The sequence below is a fragment of the Cnephaeus nilssonii genome (genome assembly GCF_951640355.1).
Source record: "Cnephaeus nilssonii genome assembly, chromosome: 12".
Taxonomy (NCBI): Eukaryota; Metazoa; Chordata; class Mammalia; order Chiroptera; family Vespertilionidae; genus Cnephaeus; species Cnephaeus nilssonii.
This window is the reverse complement of record NC_137083.1, coordinates 53,319,298-53,338,284: the sequence shown is the minus strand read 5'-3', so window position 1 is coordinate 53,338,284 and position 18,987 is coordinate 53,319,298. Positions and strand designations below refer to the sequence as shown.

The 18,987-nt window shown below is 45.5% G+C and overlaps 1 protein-coding gene across 1 annotated transcript in view; it reads right to left on the bottom strand.

Moving 5' to 3' along the window:
* The window catches only part of KDM7A (lysine demethylase 7A), a 103,489-nt gene that overhangs the window by 25,606 nt on the left and 58,896 nt on the right, over positions 1-18,987 (bottom strand). Inside the window, exons 4-9 of the mRNA XM_079785782.1 lie at positions 16,494-16,654; positions 14,661-14,802; positions 14,147-14,333; positions 12,489-12,651; positions 7,626-7,713; positions 6,040-6,146 (exon numbers count right to left, since the gene is read on the bottom strand). Of these exons, the coding sequence (XP_079641908.1) occupies positions 6,040-6,146; positions 7,626-7,713; positions 12,489-12,651; positions 14,147-14,333; positions 14,661-14,802; positions 16,494-16,654 (848 nt within the window). The remainder of the gene's footprint in view (positions 1-6,039; positions 6,147-7,625; positions 7,714-12,488; positions 12,652-14,146; positions 14,334-14,660; positions 14,803-16,493; positions 16,655-18,987) is intronic.

Here is an 18,987-nt window from a genome sequence, read left to right as displayed (position 1 = left end):
CTCCGACTGCACTGAACCCCATTTCCCGGCGAAACCCTGGGAAGCCGGGCTCATGCTGGGGGAGTCTGAGCTGTGGGACGGAGACACAGAGGAGCTGCGCCGGAGCCGCGCACGGGAATGCGCGCAGAGGAGGGTCTGTTGCCTGTGCCGCTGGATTGCCCTAGCGGGAAGGAGACAAAAGCTCCGGACTGTGCTGAATCCCTAGTTCCAACTGCACTGAACCCCAGTTCCGGGAAAGACCCGGGGAAGCCAGGCTCATACTGGGGAAAACTGGGCTGTGGGGCAGAGATGCAGAGAGGCGGCGAAGAGCAGAGCACTGGAGGCGCGCAGGGGATTGTGCGCGGAGGATGGGCTGTTGACTGTGCCGCTGAGTCGCCCTGGAGGGAAGGAGACAAAAGCGCCAGACTGAGGTGAGCCCCAATTCTGACTACACGGAAACCCAGTTCCGGGAGAGAATCTGGGAATCCAGATTCATTGGGGGAGAGACTAGACTGTTTGGCAGCGCGCGAAACTCCAGGGCACTTTTCTCTCAGAGGTGTTTGCTGGGAGTACGGAGGGACACAGGAACCTCATAGGGCGGGGCTGACAGGAAGCCAAGGCGGTAGGCTCCGCCCTGTAACTCCGCCCCATCCAAGCTGAACACAGAGGCTTTTACAATTTTGCAAGTCTAGTTGAATGGGGCTGTCTCCCGGCATAGACACAGCTGATCCTCACAGCCAATTGGGCCGGAGGTCACATCCTCCCAGTGTACCAACAGCAATCAAGGCTTAACAACACCAAGACTTTGCACTCAGCCCACAAAGGGGGATATCAAGAGCGACCACCTAGGGAGATTGGGGAAGCTGAGCGATAGGGAGGCAGCCAAAAGGGGAAGGCACCGAAACAGGTCACGAATATAAGGGATGCTGTAATTCCTGCTGAGGGGCCACAGGCAGTAGCTGACCTACACTACATTGGAGACCCAGAAATGAGGGCATCTAGTGGTCGGTGTGAAATGACACCAGACTTCGACCACTCCCATAAGGGACACATTCAAGAGGCAGACGCAGTGAGCGCCGAAGCCTTGCTGCACCAAGACCCGGCACATAGGCGTGTCTTCCGCACAGCAACTCTTCCTTTATAGACACAGAGGGTCCGCACGGCCAATAGGCCTGGAGGACAATTCCTCCCAGTGACACCAACAACAATCAAGACTTAACTATACAAACAAGGACCAAGATGGAGGCATAGGGCAGAAGCCTGATTGCTGCCTACCACAACGGTTTTGAGACTACAACGGGAGAGCAGAGCAGACACCATCCAGAACCACCGGAGGGCTAACTGAGCGGATGCTATACAACTAGAATAAAAGAGAGGGGTACGCGGGATGAAGCTGATGCCGGTGACCCGAAGACCACACTTTAAAAACTACGGCTCAGGCGACACAATGGCGGCCTGGAACGTGCTCGGTGCAGTTCCCCCAGCGGTCTCCGGCTGAGGGGAAGGCTTCACTCGCTGCCGAGCACGGACAGACGAGCCCCTGGGAGACATGGGGCGGGAGACTACGCGCTTGCTGACCTCCGAGTCCTTCAAGAATCCCAACACCCCGGAAGCGGCCAGGTGCGCACGCTCGGCGACCGGCCACCGCTGCAGACCCAAGGGCCGACGCAGCCACCCCGGACCAGCCCGCCGCCGCGCACCGGGCACACCGGAGCTTCGCCGAGCCCGCCGCCCAACGAGTTCTGCGGTGGCTGCCCTGGAACTCTGAGAAAATGGCCGAAGGAATTGCTGAGAGGGAATTGACCAACAGGAATTGGGATCAAGAAGACGAAACCCCGCTGGGTCCCGGATCCGGGTGAAGCCGCGTGCCCCTGGGTATGGGTGAGGCTGGGAACTGGGTCAGGGTGAGGCTGGGCCCCGGGTCCGGGTGAGGCCACGTGCCCCTGGACCCGGGCGAGGCCATGCGCCCCTGGGTCCGGGTGAAGCTGAATCCTGGGTCCGGGCGAGGCCGTGCGCCCCTGGGTCCGGGTGAGGCTGAATCCTGGGTCTGGGCGAGGCCGCGGGCCCCTGGAGCCGGGTGAGCCCTGGGCCCCGGGTCCGGGCGAGGCCGCGGGCCCCTGGAGCCGGGTGAGCCCTGGGCCCCGGGTCGGGGCGAGGCCGCGGGCCCCTGGAGCCGGGTGAGCCCTGGGCCCCGGGTCGGGGCGAGGCCGCGGGCCCCTGGAGCCGGGTGAGCCCTGGGCCCCGGGTCGGGGCGAGGCCGCGGGCCCCTGGAGCCGGGTGAGCCCTGGGCCCCGGGTCGGGGCGAGGCCGCGGGCCCCTGGAGCCGGGTGAGCCCTGGGCCCCGGGTCGGGGCGAGGCCGCGGGCCCCTGGAGCCGGGTGAGCCCTGGGCCCCGGGTCGGGGCGAGGCCGCGGGCCCCTGGAGCCGGGTGAGCCCTGGGCCCCGGGTCGGGGCGAGGCCGCGGGCCCCTGGAGCCGGGTGAGCCCTGGGCCCCGGGTCGGGGCGAGGCCGCGGGCCCCTGGAGCCGGGTGAGCCCTGGGCCCCGGGTCGGGGCGAGGCCGCGGGCCCCTGGAGCCGGGTGAGCCCTGGGCCCCGGGTCGGGGCGAGGCCGCGGGCCCCTGGAGCCGGGTGAGCCCTGGGCCCCGGGTCGGGGCGAGGCCGCGGGCCCCTGGAGCCGGGTGAGCCCTGGGCCCCGGGTCGGGGCGAGGCCGCGGGCCCCTGGAGCCGGGTGAGCCCTGGGCCCCGGGTCGGGGCGAGGCCGCGGGCCCCTGGAGCCGGGTGAGCCCTGGGCCCCGGGTCGGGGCGAGGCCGCGGGCCCCTGGAGCCGGGTGAGCCCTGGGCCCCGGGTCGGGGCGAGGCCGCGGGCCCCTGGAGCCGGGTGAGCCCTGGGCCCCGGGTCGGGGCGAGGCCGCGGGCCCCTGGAGCCGGGTGAGCCCTGGGCCCCGGGTCGGGGCGAGGCCGCGGGCCCCTGGAGCCGGGTGAGCCCTGGGCCCCGGGTCCGGGCGAGGCCGCGGGCCCCTGGATCCGGGTGAGCCTGGCCCCGGGTCCGGGCGAGGCCGTGGGCCCCTGGATCCAGGTGAAGCAGTGCCCCTGGGTCCAGCCGAGACCAAACCAGAGGGAGTCGGACCTGCATTACCACCATTTGTCCACCATCCAGAGCTGAGGGGTCAGTGCCGACATGTACTCATAGGGAACCGGTGGACATTGATAATGGGTCTCAAAAGAACTGTTGGTCCAGAAAGAAACTCACTACAGACTGATTCATTTGCCTGTCAGCATAACTATTATTGCTCGTCGCACATTCAATTCTTATAAGTATATCTATAGTGACACATGATTTCGCTCATCTAGGGGAAATGATGAACAACATAGACTGATGAACAAGAACAGAACCAGAAACAAGGAGGCATCGATCGGACTATCGGGCCTCAGAGGGAGGATAGGGGAGGGTGGGGGGAGGGGGGAGAGATCAACCAAAGGTCTTGTGTGCATGCATATGAGCCTAACCAATGCTTAAGTTCAACAGAGGGTTGGGGCATCCAAGGGGAGGGGTGTGGGATGGGAATGGGGGGATGAGGACAAATATGTGACACCTTAATCAATAAAGAAATTTTAAAAAAAAAATAAATAAAAAAAATAAAAATAAAAATAAAACCTGACCTGCAAATACCCTTTTATACTAATCTTTTTTTTTTTAATGTATAGGATTATGTTTTCTAATCAGATCTCAATAGTTCTGAACTCTCAATGGACTAAAATAAAGGCTAATCCATTCTCAGACTAAACAATCTGCTGCTTATGACTGCAAGAACAGCAAGATTTTACCTTTCAAATAAATTCTTAATTTGATTTCTCTAATCTGGAGTGTTGTTACTGGGTTTTATTTCCAGAAAACAAGAACATCTATAAGTGTATATATATATATCTAGGGTTCTACTTGCATATGAGACTATGAACTTCAATGTCTAGAATTTTACTAGAAACAGTCCATTGTGACATTCCTGCAGCCACCAAAAACACCTGAAAACACTGGACGAGTCAGACTCAGGATAAGGAGTTGTTTCTGGAGCAGAGACTGATCTGGTGCAGAGAGCACCTGTTCTTCCTCATCCATGGGCTCCTACCTCCATCACAGACATTTGCACCACCAACATCTCCCTGTATGCTGTGCTGCAGGTGTGGGATGGGGTTATTATTCTTTCCTCCTAAAGATAGTGAGCCCTTTCATTGAGCAAAGAAACCATAAATAAGTTTTATCATTTGCCAGGCCGGTGTGGCTCAGTGGTTGAGTGTCGACCTATGAACCATGAGGTCATGGTTCGATTCCCAGTCAGGGCACATGCCCAAGTTTCAGGCTTAATCCCCAGTGTGGGGCATGCAGGAGGCAGCCAATCAATGATTCTCTCTCATCATTGATGTTTCTATCTCCCCCTCCCTTCCTCTCTGCAATCAATAAATTTTTTATTTTATCATTTAATTCTGTGCATGCTATCCTGGGAAGTAAGTTCTGGTTGTTTCTTTTCATTTCACCTTTTCTTCTCATGTAACTTTTAAATGGAAAAAGAAATATGTGTAGAATAGACTTTACTGTTTAATCTGCTTATATCTGTTTCTTCTGGAAGTTAATTATAATAGTAGCACTATTTGCAAATGGACTGGACAAGTTAGACGACATAAAAACAGATGAATTGTATTCTCAAGGGCACAATTGAATGAAAAGAAGAAAAAAAAAAGGATAAAGGGAAATGTGATATGCAATTTCCAATTTGACTGCTCAAAGATTTTTAAGCCAAAAGATAAAACACCCAATCTGAAATTCCACATAAAAAAAGGTAGCTTTCAAGTTTAAATAAAGGGATAAGTAACAACCTCTCCTTCCCCCCAACAAAACCCCAAATATTTTTCTTCAACTAGATTCAGCCTGACATCCAGTTGGTTTGTACTAACAGGTGCCTTACACTGGCCAGCATAGTGAGCATAAAATGGTAATGGCACAGGCACTACCTCATTCTCTCAAGACATGAAAATTATGCCCTGGAATTTTAAAAGCAAATATTTGGGAACACATCTATATATATAATATCCTATATAATAAAAGGCTAATATGCAAATTATCCCCACGTGCAGGAGTTCGACCAACAGGGAGGTAGACGTGTGTTGACCACCAGGGGGCGGTGCGGAACATGGTGGGCGTGGGCTTCCCCTGCCCCTGGCCAGTGGTGGCAGCAGGCAGCTGGGGGAAGGGAGGCCCCGGCTGGCAGCCAGTAGCTGCTAGGGACCCTACCCATGCACAAATTTCATGCACTGGGCCTCTAGTATATATATATAAAAGCCTAAGTGACCATTTGACCAGTAGCTATGATGCACATTGACCACCAGGGGGCAGATGCTCAACACACAGGCATGGAAACATGGAACAGACTGATGAATCTCAGAAGGAAGGGGGGAGGGAGAGGGCGGGAAGAGATTAACCAAATATATGCATACTAGAGGCCCGGTGTACGGATTCGTGCACCAGTGGGGTCCCTCAGCCTGGCCTGCAGGGATCAGGCCGAAAACAGCAGTCTGACATCCCCCGAGGGGTCCTGGATTGTGAAAGGGCACAGGCCAGGCCGAGGGACCCCATCAGTGCACAAATCCATGCACCGGGCCTCTATTATTACATAATAGTCTTGGCTTAAACTGCATTCTTGCAGGCGAGGCACTTTTACATGCCTGACAGTGTGTACAGGCCACTAGAATCCCAGGTGAAATGAATATTTTCAACATTACCTGTTCTGATGCAGCTCTTCATAAATCTGCTTTTTAAGGTCGCAGTGGTCGCCAACTGGTGACCTACGGACCACTGGTGGTCCATGAGGTCCAAAAGGTTGGCGACCACTGGACTAGAGACTCTAATTTGTTAAAAAGGTTCTTGGCCAGGGGAAATCATGCATTTAAAAAAATAACATAGGAACAACAGCAACACCATACTAAAAAAGGGTCGCTATCACTGGCTTTTAGTGAATTTACAAACAGCATGTATCATATCACACTGCAAGATGGACAGATTATTAATTACCTTTCAGGGTTTCCAGCAAGTTTTTGGCTACAAACCAACATATGGCTTCAAAGAAAGGGAATTTGAAAAGATCTGGTGTTTTTAGCCTTTTTTCCATCTCATAACACCTGAATAAACACAATTTAAGAAATTTAGTATTTATATTAGCATTTCAAAGTTAAATGAAGGCAACCAACTTAAGGAAAATAAAATAAGCAGGCTCTGACATGTAAGAACAATCAAGTACTGTATATTACATAATACAACATTTGGATAAGCCTGAATTATGACCTTATCCAGGTCAGACCTTAACAAATTTGACAGTATACTGAAGAATTACATTGGTCTTCAAAAAGATCAGACCTTGGGATTCTTATCCTTGTCTTAACAGAAGGAATTTCATAAGGGTTCCACTATAATAAATAAGACACTATGTTTATAAGTCAACTCCATGTATTGAACAACCCACTCAGCTTTTCTTTAGTTTCTACCAAGCATTCAAGCTCAAGACCACACTTGGCGCTGGTCAAGGGAAGGAGACAGGAACCACAGCTTGCCACAGTGTTCGTCTTCTGTGGGAGTCTTTGCAGCCATCCATACATCCAGGAGCCACTTTTCCTCTGGGGACAGCTCAGGTATACAGAAACAAGATTCACAGCTGGCAGTGTGGGAGCTGTCCTGACTTAAAGCTTCATGCATGGTAAGGGCCAGTACTTCATGTAGTAACTCCACAGACACATAGCATCCAGGGTCCCCATGGGCAAGCCAAGCTACAAGATCACCACACTCAGGAAAGCCCAAACACATGGCTTCCTACTAGGTACTCTAGTTCTCCCAGTCCTGATGTGGTTTATCAACCAGGAGTCATTTCACTGTAAGCAGTGCTGCCTAGTAACATTCTCCCCGCATAGGCTACCAGGGGCACAGAGTTAGCTAAAGGTCACCTTCTCACACAGAAGGGGAAAGAGCTGTTAATCCTTTCCCCATGTAAAATTACAGGTGTTCTGACAGCCATCTGAACTTAGGGTTGCTTTTCCCCAGCACCATAGTTATACCTGAGATTGACTGGATTTAGTTCATTTCCCTCATTGTAAAAACAGCCAAAGGAGAACCCATATATTTTTATGCAATTTTGAAAGTTGGGGAGATATTTAGTCTCAAATTTAATAATTTTTTAATTTTAGATTTAAAATGCATCAAGCTATCCGCCTGACAAAATTTTTTAAGACAATACTTTTGTTAAAAGTTCCTATTCTTGCCCTAGCTGATTTGGCTCAGCAGATAGTGTCGGACTGCTGACTGAAGGGGTCCCAGGTTTTATTCCGATTAAAGGCACATGCCCAGATTGCGGGCTTGATCCCCAGTAGTGGGTGTGCAGGAGTCAGCCGATCAATGATTCTCTCTCATCATTGATGTTTCTATCTCTCCCTCTCCATTCCTCTCTGAAATCAATAAAACTATTTTGTTAATAGTTCCTGTTCTTAATAATTTCTCAGGGCCTATCTCCATGAGATCTCAATTAAAACACGTTGTTGAATTTAGTTTTTGAAACAACATCCTGTTTAAAAGAAAGGACAAAAGATCTTTTAAATACTGATGACACAAACCTGAGCTGCATGCCAATGTTAAGGTTGTGCAGAAAGTTCCCCCCAAAAGCCATACAGTCCTGAGAAGTGAGCACCGCATGAATCCACCCTGAAATGGTTAAAAGTATATTAATCAGTGATTTCTCAATATTTAAAGCAAACAAATGTGATATCTACCTGTGAGATAAGAAACACAAAATATCAACATCAATTTACTTTATACTCCAGTGCTAGAAAAGTTAATGTCTATTAAAGCTATAGATTCATTCATTCTAATATTTAGTGAAGGCTTATTATATACCAGCTCTGTGATGAGTTTGAGTAAACAAATGCATTGACCCAATTAGATAAAAAATCATGGTACAAGATAGGAGAAGGCTTTTGTGGTTGTTGCTTTGTAGTTTAAAGGAAAAACAATCCAACTTAATATTAAAGATTTTACTCTGAGACAAGTCAAATCTGGTTAGAATGACACAAGCACATTTCCATTAAGTGACCACTGAGACTGGCTAAGCACTTCACTTCCCTAGTATCTGAAATGAGTACTGGGGGACTAAGCAGAGGAGGATCAGTGGAACTCAACCGGATACCTGCCTCCAAGAAGGAAAAGGTAGATTACCCACATTTCATTATGAAGGGTTTTGGTCCCATAAATATAAATGTTGGCAATCCAAATGATGTCTTATTTTCCCATAAAAGTATTTTCAAAGAGAGAAACATTTCTGAGAGATGACACCTAGCTTTTGAAAGAAATGTTCATAGCCTAAACATGGACTTCATGTGAGTATAAATAAATATACACATTTGCATGTAAAAATTAACTGTTAAAACAGGTCTCATTTTTCATCTTTTAATTGCTCACTGTGCCGTGATATAGTATCAAAAAACTTCTCAAAGATTGACTTCAAGTGGTGCTCTTTTGTGTGCTCAAAGGCACAAAGCCTTGAGCTTGACCCTGAAATAACAAATTAGAAGTCTGTCAGCTACAAATCCTATAGATCAGTGGTTTTCATAAAGACCATACTGCCTGTAGAGGGCATTTGGAAAAGTTTGGGTGTTTCTTTTGATTGTCACATGATCAAATGGCACTCCAATTTGTGAGTGGGAGCCAGGGATGCAAAATGCAGGTCAGTTCTACACAGTAAGAAATTGCCCTGCACTACTCAGGACTTAGGAATTTCTGCTGGGCATTCATTTAGTACAAAATCTGCCATGAATTGTCTGAGCCTAGAAACTATAACTCCATTATATACACTGAGTGGCCAGATTATTATGACCAACTGACATTTGTAGGCAAATTAGCCATACACTGCATCATATGGGATATGGAAGCTGAAGGCCTGTTCCAACACCTTTGCTGTCTGCAGTTACCAAGATAAAACGTCTCCAATTCGCACAGGAACACAAGGATTAGACAGTCAAGCATTGGAAAAAAGTCATGTGGTCCGATGAATCACGTTTCCAGTTGCATCATGCAGATGGCAGAGTGAGAATTTTGCGGAAACAGCATGAAAGCATGCACCCCACATGCATGAGTACAACCCTTCAAGCTGGTGGGGGCAGTGTTATGGTTTGGGGCATGTTTTCCTGGCATGATTTGGGCCCTTTAATGCGTGTGGAACAACGTCCGAATAGCACAACATACTAAGTATCGTTGCTAATCAAGTTCATCCTATCATGTTGATGGCGTATCCCAATGGAGATGGCTTCTTCCAACAAGACAATGCGCCATGCCACGATTGCTCGTGTTGTGCAGGAGTGGTTTCAAGAACATGAGGGAGACTTTACCTTGCTTAGGTGACCCCACAATCACCAGATCTCAATCCAATTGAGCATTTTTGGGACGAAGTTAAAAGAGCCATCAAGCAGCTGGTTCCACAACCATCAAATCTCATAGAACTGGACAGTGCTATTCATCAGGCATGGTGTCAGATTCCTCGCATCACCTTTCAACATCTCGTGGAGTCAATGCCAAGAAGAATCGCCGCAGTATTGAAGGCAAAAGGTGGCCCAATGAAGTACTGATGGGGTGGTCATAATAATCTGGCCACTCAGTGTATATCTATCTATCTATATATCTATATATATAAAAGCCTAAGCAACCATCGCAACTGAAACAACAGAACGGACGACCAAACAGACTGCGTGGGGCAACCAAGCCAGCAGGGGGGTTAGTGAGGGACGACCAAACGACTGAGCAGCAGGCTGCATGGGGCGATCAGGCCAGCAAGGGGGGTAGTGAGGGACGACCACATGACTGAGCAGCAGGCTGTGAGGGGCGAACAGGCCGGCAGTGAGGGCAGTTGGGGATCAGGCAGTCAGACATCCCCCGAGGGGTCCCAGACTGGAGTGTGTGCAGGCTGGGCTGAGGGGACCCTCCCACTCCCGTGCATGAATTTCATGCACCAGGCCTCTAGTATATACACTGAGTGGCCAGATTATTATGATCTCTGAACGCATAATAATCTGGCCACTCTGTGTGTGTGTGTGTGTGTGTGTGTGTGTGTGTGTGTGTGTGTATTATAGGCCCGGTGCATGAATTCGTGCATGGGTGGGGTCCGGCCAGCCTAGCCAGGAGGAGGGGACATGGGTGGTTGGCCGGCCTGCCTGCTGGTCGAACTTCTGGTCGAGGGGACAATTTGCATATTAGCCTTTTATTATATAGGATATACACTGAGTGGCCAGATTATTATGCGTTCAGAGATCATCATAATCTGGCCACTCAGTGTATATAAAACCCTAATATGCAAATAGACCGAACGGCAGGACAACTGAACCAGTCACTATGACATGCACTGACCATCAGGGGGCGCACATGGAACATGGCGGGCATCAGCCGCGGAGGGATGGTGGAGCAGGTGAGCAGGGGTGCCCAACCAAGGCAGGGCACCGGTCGCTGTCATCGGGGTGAGCCTCTGGTGGTTACTGAAAATGCTTTGCTCCCGTGTGCTGCTGTCCCACCTGGCACTTGCACCTGCTGCCGGTGCCAGCCTCGCTTGCACCTGCTACCGGTGCCCGGCGCCAGCCCTAATCACTTGGCACCCGCTGACCCCGATTGCCCCTCAGGGCTTCTTCACCTCAAAATGACATGCGTGATAACGATACTTGAGCTGCAGGTAAGGCTGGTACTCAATTCCTTCCTCGGGTCCCTCAAAACATACTCCTAACTGTCCCAGGAAAAAGCCCAGACTCACTACTGGCTTGGCCTTTCATAGCAATGTAGAGCTGACCAGTTAAAGGGAACCTCAACAAATTTTTTAAAATTTTATGCAAAGGACATTATTAAGAAAGTAAAATGACAACCCACAGAATAAGAGAAAATATTTGCAAATTATGTGTCTGATAAGGGTATAGTATACAGAATACAGTATGTAAAGAATGCTTACAACTCAACAATAAAAAGACAACCCAACTTAAAAATGGGCAAAGGATTTCAATAAACATTTTTCCAAATAGATATTCAAATGGCCAATAAGCACAAGAAAAATGCTCAGTATCGTTACTCATAAAGGAAATGTAAATCAAAACCACAGTGAGATACCACTACTTCATACCCACTAAAATGTCAAAAACAAAAAAGATAATTACAGTGTTGGTGAGGATGTGGAGAAATGGAAAACATTGTACATTGCTGGTGGGAGTGAAAATGGTGCAGCCATTTGGAAAACAGTTTGGCAGTTCCTCAAAAAGTTAAATGTCATTCAACCATATGGCCGAGTAATTCCATACTAGGTATATAACCAAGGGAAATGAAATACCTCACACAAAACTTTTACACAGGTGTTCAAAAGCATCACAATGCATAATAGCCAAAAGGTGGAAACAACCCAAATGTCTATCAACTAATAAATGGATAAATGAAATGTGGTGTATCTGTACAATGAAATATTAATCAGCCATAAAAAGTAGTGAAGTACTGCCCAGCCGGCATGGCTCAGTGACTGAACATTGACCTATGAGCCAGGAGGTCACAGTTCAATTCCCGGTCAGGGCGCATGCCTGGGTTGTGGGCTCGATCACCAGTGGGGAGCATGCAGGAAGCAGCCAATCAATGATTCTCTCTCATCACTGATGCTTCTATCTCCCTCTCCCTTCCTTTCTGAAATATATATATATATAGTAATGAAATACTCATACATGCTGCAATAAGGATGAACCTAAACATTATGCTAATAAGGAAGCTAGATACTGCCCTGGCTGGTTTGGCTCAGTGGATAGAGCATTGGCCTGCAGACTGAAGGGTCTGGGGTTCAATTCTGGTCAGGGGCACATGCCCAGGTTGCAGGCTCAATCCTGGTGTGGGGCGTGCAGGAGGCAGCCAATCGATGATTCCCTCTCATCATTGATGTTTCTGTCGCTCTCTCCCTCTCCCTTCCTCTCTGAACTCAACAAAAAAATATTTTTTTTAAAAAAGAAGCTAGATACAAAAGGCCACATTTTCTACATATATGCATGATATGTCCAGACTAGGCAAATCCAGAGACTGAAAGTACCTAGTAGTTGCCAGGGACTCAAAGACAAGGGAATAGAGATGTGACTCTTAACTGATATGGGACTTCCTTTTGAGGTGATGAAATTAGAATTAGATGGTGGTAAGGTTGCACAACTTTATTAATCTAATAAAAACCACTGACTTGATTGCTCCTCAGTCTTTTGGCTAAAATCAAGTGTAAAAACCACTGACTTGTACACTTTAAAGGATGAATATTATAGTCTGTAAACTTTATCTGAACAAAAATCAAAATGATGGAAAATGACATAAAACACCACAAAGTCATGCAAAGCTACTTTCCAAACATGTTCAAGCCAGAGTTTCTCATTAAAAGCTGACTTTATGTGACTGAGTATCAACAATGGGCAGCAGGGATGGAATTAAAACCTTACCTGTAGGAACAAATAAGGTATGTCCCTGCTTTACCACACATTTGTAGCATTTATCCACCTTATCTCCAAAGAACACCTCACTCTGGGTCACAGATGAACTCCAAGACTCATAGAGTGCCAAATTTTCATCTGTTGGCTTTATCAAATAAAAAATCTTCTCACCCTAAAAGGAAGTATTGCACAGTTATTAAAAAGAAAAAGCCATTCTTAGGATGGCCTACATTGATTCACTTTCCCAATACAATGACCTAAATTAAATAAGATAATTATTACATTTTTTAGGCACAAAAAGACATACTTCACATACCTTATCAATAGCTATTGCCCTTACCAAGCGTCTTCACAAGAGCTAAAGCTCCCGCTACCAAATATGACAAGGAGTCAATAAAGTAGCATTGGCAAAATAGTTATGAGAAGAAGGTAAAAAAAATTCACAAACATCCTACTGATCTCATTTTCAAAGTATAGAAGTAAATACACGTTAATAGACCCCAGGTTACAGAGAGTCACTTCTAAAATTTTGACCTTTCTCCTAAGATCTATAATATAATGATTACTTTTGAAGGCCTGCAAATCAACTTCCTTTAATGAACTAACCTTTGGCTTTCTCATGGAGAAAAGAAATAGGAGCTCAAGGACACGGCATCATATACTATAGTACAGAGCACTGCTGATGCACAGGCATTTAATATAGACAAAGATTTGGTTCTAGATCAGCACTGCCCAACATAATGTCCTATGATGATGAAAATGTCATATCTGTGCTATCCAATACAATAGTCATAAGCCACATATGGCTATTGTGATAGGTCAGGAAAGCCATAAAATACTAATTCATAAAATACTAATTTAAAATTCAGTTCATTTGTATTAAAATTCAGTTTCTTAAGTGAGGAGCTGAATTTTCAATTATATTTAATTTTAATTATTTAAAATTTAGCCACATGTGGCTAGATGCTCCTATGAATAGTATAGTACCAGATAAAACAAGGTGAATATACCAGTAAGCTTCCAAGAAGAATTAATATTTCATGGACCTTCCTGACTTACTCAACTAGCTGTCCTGGCCTAATCTTGAGGTCAGAAGCAATTACTATTACTGTAATTTTGCTCCTTCTCAGGTATTGATATCGGGATTAAGTTATAATTGGTGAGGAAGAGACAAAAGGCTAAAAGAGACCAACTTATAAGATAATGGGCCAAAAAAGGGAATATAAATATAAATTAAGAACTCACAGTTCCTTTATTACTTGGGATTTAAAAAATCATAACACTTAAAGGTAAAATGACAGATCCTACTTAAAAAGTACAAATACCTCCCTCTTTAAAATGTCATTTTCAACTGGTGAAATGTGAATAAACTCTGTGGATCATACCGTTATCAATTTCCTGGTTTGATATTGTACTTTAGTTATACAGGATGATATCACTGGGATAAACTGTGTAAAGAGTATACAGGGCCTCCCTGTATATTGTTTTTACAACTTTCTGTCAAAGTATAATTATTCCAAAATAAAATGTTTAAAAATATTAAAATAGATTATTAAGCAAAAAAAAAAAAAAAAGTCATTTTCAGCAAATGAATGCACCCCTGGAAAAATAGGACTACTAATATATATTTTTATCAATAAGAAAACAAAGAAATACCCCAATCTTACCCAGAGGACATGGTACCAAACTGAAGTTCCACCAAAGTCAATGTGGAAATCTGTGTAGCTGTCTTGAACTCCCATTAAGCAGTATTTCTGAACAAATGGCTTGGGAAAGACTGAATCATCTGGCCAATAATTTTCCACCCAGGAAAGTTTTCTGGCTATGTCAGGGACCTCCACCAATTCAGACATCCTTTAAAAAACAAACACACACACACACACACACACACACACACACACACACACACACACCACAAATTAAAACTTCTTAAAATGGCATCTCCCATTTCAACCCAAACCACGAGATTAACTGGAAATCAAAGTTAACAGCAATACTTCAAGTTTAAAACCCATTGTATTTCTAAATATTCTCTGAGGATGCCAAAGCAAAATTTACAATGCTGCTATCACTGGAGAGCTTAAGAAGTCACAACTATGTTTCTTACTAAAATAAATTTAGCATTTAACTACATTTAGCTAACACTCAGAAGGCTAACCCAAAATGTCCAGAACTACTCACTTTGTATCTGAAAATTCAAGGCTGATCACATTTAACACTTTTGGTCTGTTAGGATTCATGAAGTATTTAACATAATTGTGAAGTGTCATTTTGCTGTCTGCCTGCCTTGCCACATCAATGACATCTATCACTTTGTCACCACCTGCAGAAAAAAGTTATAGTCTTATTATTGGGCTTAAAAGTTACATCAATAGAGCCCTAAACAAAAATATATAGCTTAGACAAAGAGTCTTTCTATATCCTTAATTTTTAAGTCCAACTGGAACTTTTGAAAAGAAGGGTGGTTTTGAAGGAAAGAAAGTAATTAAGACAGAGCTGCATAATTAATACTGAGTGTGAAAACTTGTATGTTTACATATGCCAATGATTTCTTGTGTGCAGCTCACAATACAAAAATGCCCTAGACTGGTCTGTAGAAACTGCCATATGCTCTGAGTTTCATTTCTTCATACATAAAATGAGGGGGACTGCCTTTTCCCTTTCACCTCTGTAACACCTAACATTCTAAGTCTACCATTTTGAAAAACTGATCAGTTACTGGGGGACAAGTTAACTATGACAAACAATTTCTGCTTGCCTGGTAGTCTTCTCTTCTAATATTCTGCTTCAAGAAAATATTAGTAGTTTATGAAGCAAAAATCAGCCATATTAGTGTCTGTGGAATGAGTTCCCAATTGGGATAAATTTTACAAACTTCCTGTAAAATCATGAGGTGTTGCTTGCACACCACTGCATCGTCACCCTGGGAAACATAATCAGTATTACTATGTCCTACAGGACATTGTAAATATAGCAATGCTAACCTATCTAAAATAGAAAACAAATACATGCCATTTTTTTATTTTAATGTAATTTTATATATGTTTAAAACCTAGTAGACTTTATTTTATACTTAGAAGGCAAGACAATTCTGTTAAATGAAGGGCTTTACAGTACTAAAAAGTTAACTATCAAACAGTTTGAACATTTTTTCCCTATACTTACATTACACTATATTTACTTTACAGTGCTAAGTAGGCAAACAGATTTAGGTTAAACCTCAGCTTCAACCCCTAACTTATCAAATATTCAAAATCACCTGAAGTGAAGTCACGCCATTTAATTGAGTCTCCTCTCTGAAACAGTTATCACTGAGCACTGTCAAACTAAAAGCTCAATAAAAGGACAAGTTCTCAGATACATAACGTACTACAGTGGATGTGCAGTTTTGAGTCAAGTTAAATTTGAGATATAATCCTCAAATAATACCTATCTATTGCTGACGAGGAATGAGATCTACATGTAGTCACTTTATCTATGAATACCATGATGAGAATAAATAACTAAAATGTCAACAGATGAATGATTTTCCCCTTGTTTCTTATTGCCTTTCCGGGCCTCAAAATAACAAACTAGGTCCAGACATCATTAAATGGCAATATCACCAAGTCATAAATATAAAAACAGGTTTGAAAATATCTCTTCTTGCACCTGAATGCTACAGAGGCCTAATTCCAATCCAGTTCCCCACTGTCTTTTTCCCAGTATCCGAAGCTACCCATCAGTAATAGTTTTTCCTAGCAAGTACTAGAAAATTTGATGACAACAAAAAAAGCAGCAGGGTGAATCTCAGGAAATAAAGAATAGGCAAAATGTTTCATTCTGTTTTTTTCACAATGGTAAATCTGCTGAGAAAAAAAGTTTTCAACATAGGTGATATTGAATTGCACCTTTCCTGATCCAGGAAACTGAACTAAATTAACCTATTTTCATCCAATTTTTAATATTGTTAGGACAATATCATTTTTACTTTTACCATGTATTCACAAGTACATAAAGGAATCAAGTTCGTACCTACATGACGTTCCACATCCATAACAGAAAACGTAACTGCAGGGAGCCTGAGTCCTAGGTCATCTAACTTGGGGACCATGATAGGGACCTCAAATCCATGTTTCTCCAGATATCTCTGTGTCAGCTGGCTGCCGTGCATTTTCACAATGATCTCATCGGCACTAAGGAAAACGGAAGAGTAAAACGTCATCTTTGTTAAGTTCAGTTTAAAAATAACTCTGGTAATGAGTTAATTCATATGCTATATTATTATCTATATCAGTGGTTCTCAACCTGTTATACCTGATTCCTCTTTTTAGAACAAATGTGTGTTTTTTATAAAGTCCCTTTTAAAGTAAAATTTATAATTACCAATACATATAATTGAAAATATATCCTATATAATAAAAGCCTAATATGCTAAGTGTCCAGTCAACTGGTCGGCTGTTCAACCAATCAAAGCTTAATATGCTAATGACATGCTAAGGCCGCTCAACTGCTCACTATGACGTGCAATGACCACCAGGGGGCAGACCGTTGATCGGTTGACCAGTCGCTATGCCATGCACTGACCACCAGGGGGCAGACGCTCCAACCAGTAGGTTAGCTTGCTGTGATCCAGCTGATCAGGACTGAGTGAGACGGGCTGGACATGCCCTGGAGCCCTCCCACAGTCCCTCTTTGGCTGGCCAACCACCTGCATCTCCCTGACCCCAATCGTGCACTGGTGGGGTCCCTCGGCCTGGCCTGCGCTCTCTTGCAATCCGGGACCCCTCAGGGGATTTCAGAGAGCCGGTTTTAGCCCAATCCCACAGGCCAGGCTGAGGGACCCCACTGGTGTACGAATTCATGCACTGGGGCTCTAGTCTTACCTAATAATAGACAAACATGTAAATTGACCGTACCTCCGCTACACCATCAGCCAATCAGGAGTGATATGCAAATTAACCCAACAAAGATGGTGGTTAATTTGCATACACAGGCGCTGAGTGACGGGGGCGGGTGGGATGCTTGCGTCGTTGCCATGGCGACAACGCAGGCATTCTGCCCCACCCCTGGTCTCTCAGGGCCTCTGGGCAGCATGGGAAGGCGGGGCTGGAGCAGAAAGAGGCAGCTCCTGGAGCAGAAAGAGGCGGCTCTGGGGCCTGAGTGGAAAGGGGCTGTGCTGGAGTGGAAAGGCGGTGCTGGCAGCCAGGGAAAGGAAAGCCCATTCTAGCATGAATCTTTGTGCATCAGGCTCCTAGTATTATATAAAATGCCTTAAGTATAAGAGAAAAAAAATAGTTCATAATAAAAAATGTATTTCAGTATGTAAATGTTTATATAAGCTACAGTAAAAAAGATACTAGAATAATAGGATGTGGATTCCAAAATGGTGGTGGAGTAAGTCAAAGCTACACTGACACTCTCCCAGGACCAAACTAAAAATACAACTAAAATATAGAAGAACCACTCTGAAAAATCAACTGAAGACTAGCTGGAGAGAACCCTGATAACCAAAGATGGAAAGTGGAGACCACACAGAGACTGGTAGGAAGTGCAGAAGCACAAAAGGGCTGCCCAGGCTCCTACAGAGAGCAATTGAAGTTCTGAAGGGATATCTCAGAGCTGTGAGGGGGTTCCCACTGAGAACTCTGGGGTCTTTTTTTAAAAAATTAATTTCAGAGAGGAAGGGAGAGGGAGTGAGAGATAGAAACATCAATGATGAGCTAACACTCTATCCACTGAGCCAAACCGGCTATGGCAGAACTCTTGGGTCTTAAACTCCAAGCTGGGCTCCCCAGCCCAAAGAACCAGAACTGAGAAAGGTGCCCACAGAACATCTGGCTGTGAAAAGCAGCAGGGTTGCTGTCTGCCAGCAAGAGAATGTTGGAAATGCAGGCACCCCCTTAAAGAGCCAATGCACAAAATTTTGTGTGTAGCCACTCACCTTGGGCTCCAGCAGAGGGAAGGTAGAGTGGACTGAAGCTGTGTGAGCAGTAGCCAGTATTGGGGGCTCTTGGATTGGAGAGTAGAGAGCAGCCACCCCAGTTTCCTGTACAGAGTCACTCCCTTACGCTGTGGAGGACATATTTCTCTGGCTGCAAACCTTTGCTATCCAGGAGGTTTTTGCCTGGGGGGAAGGCAGTTGCCCCACCCTGTTGGAAGACCTCTTGCCCCACCCTGTGGTCAATAGTCTAAAGCTAATAAGTCTGAGTGTCAATGGGACTGCAAGCAGAAAGAGGCTCTGGAGGCTTTGAGTCTTTGCCTGATCTAATCCCGGGACTAGGAAAAGCACACCCTGGTGAACATTTTGGTTCTTTCCAAAGGCACCAGCCCCAGCAGAGGAAGCCACAAGCTGTGGATTGCTGATAGCTCCAAACAGAGTACTCAGGGCCAATCACAAGCAGTATCTGACATTGTCCTGCACTAGAGATTGGGAGTCGTAGCAGATCTACCTAATACAGAGAAGCAAACCTAAACAAGTAGCCATAATGGGGAGACAAAAAACAAGCCCCAAATGAAAGAACAAGAT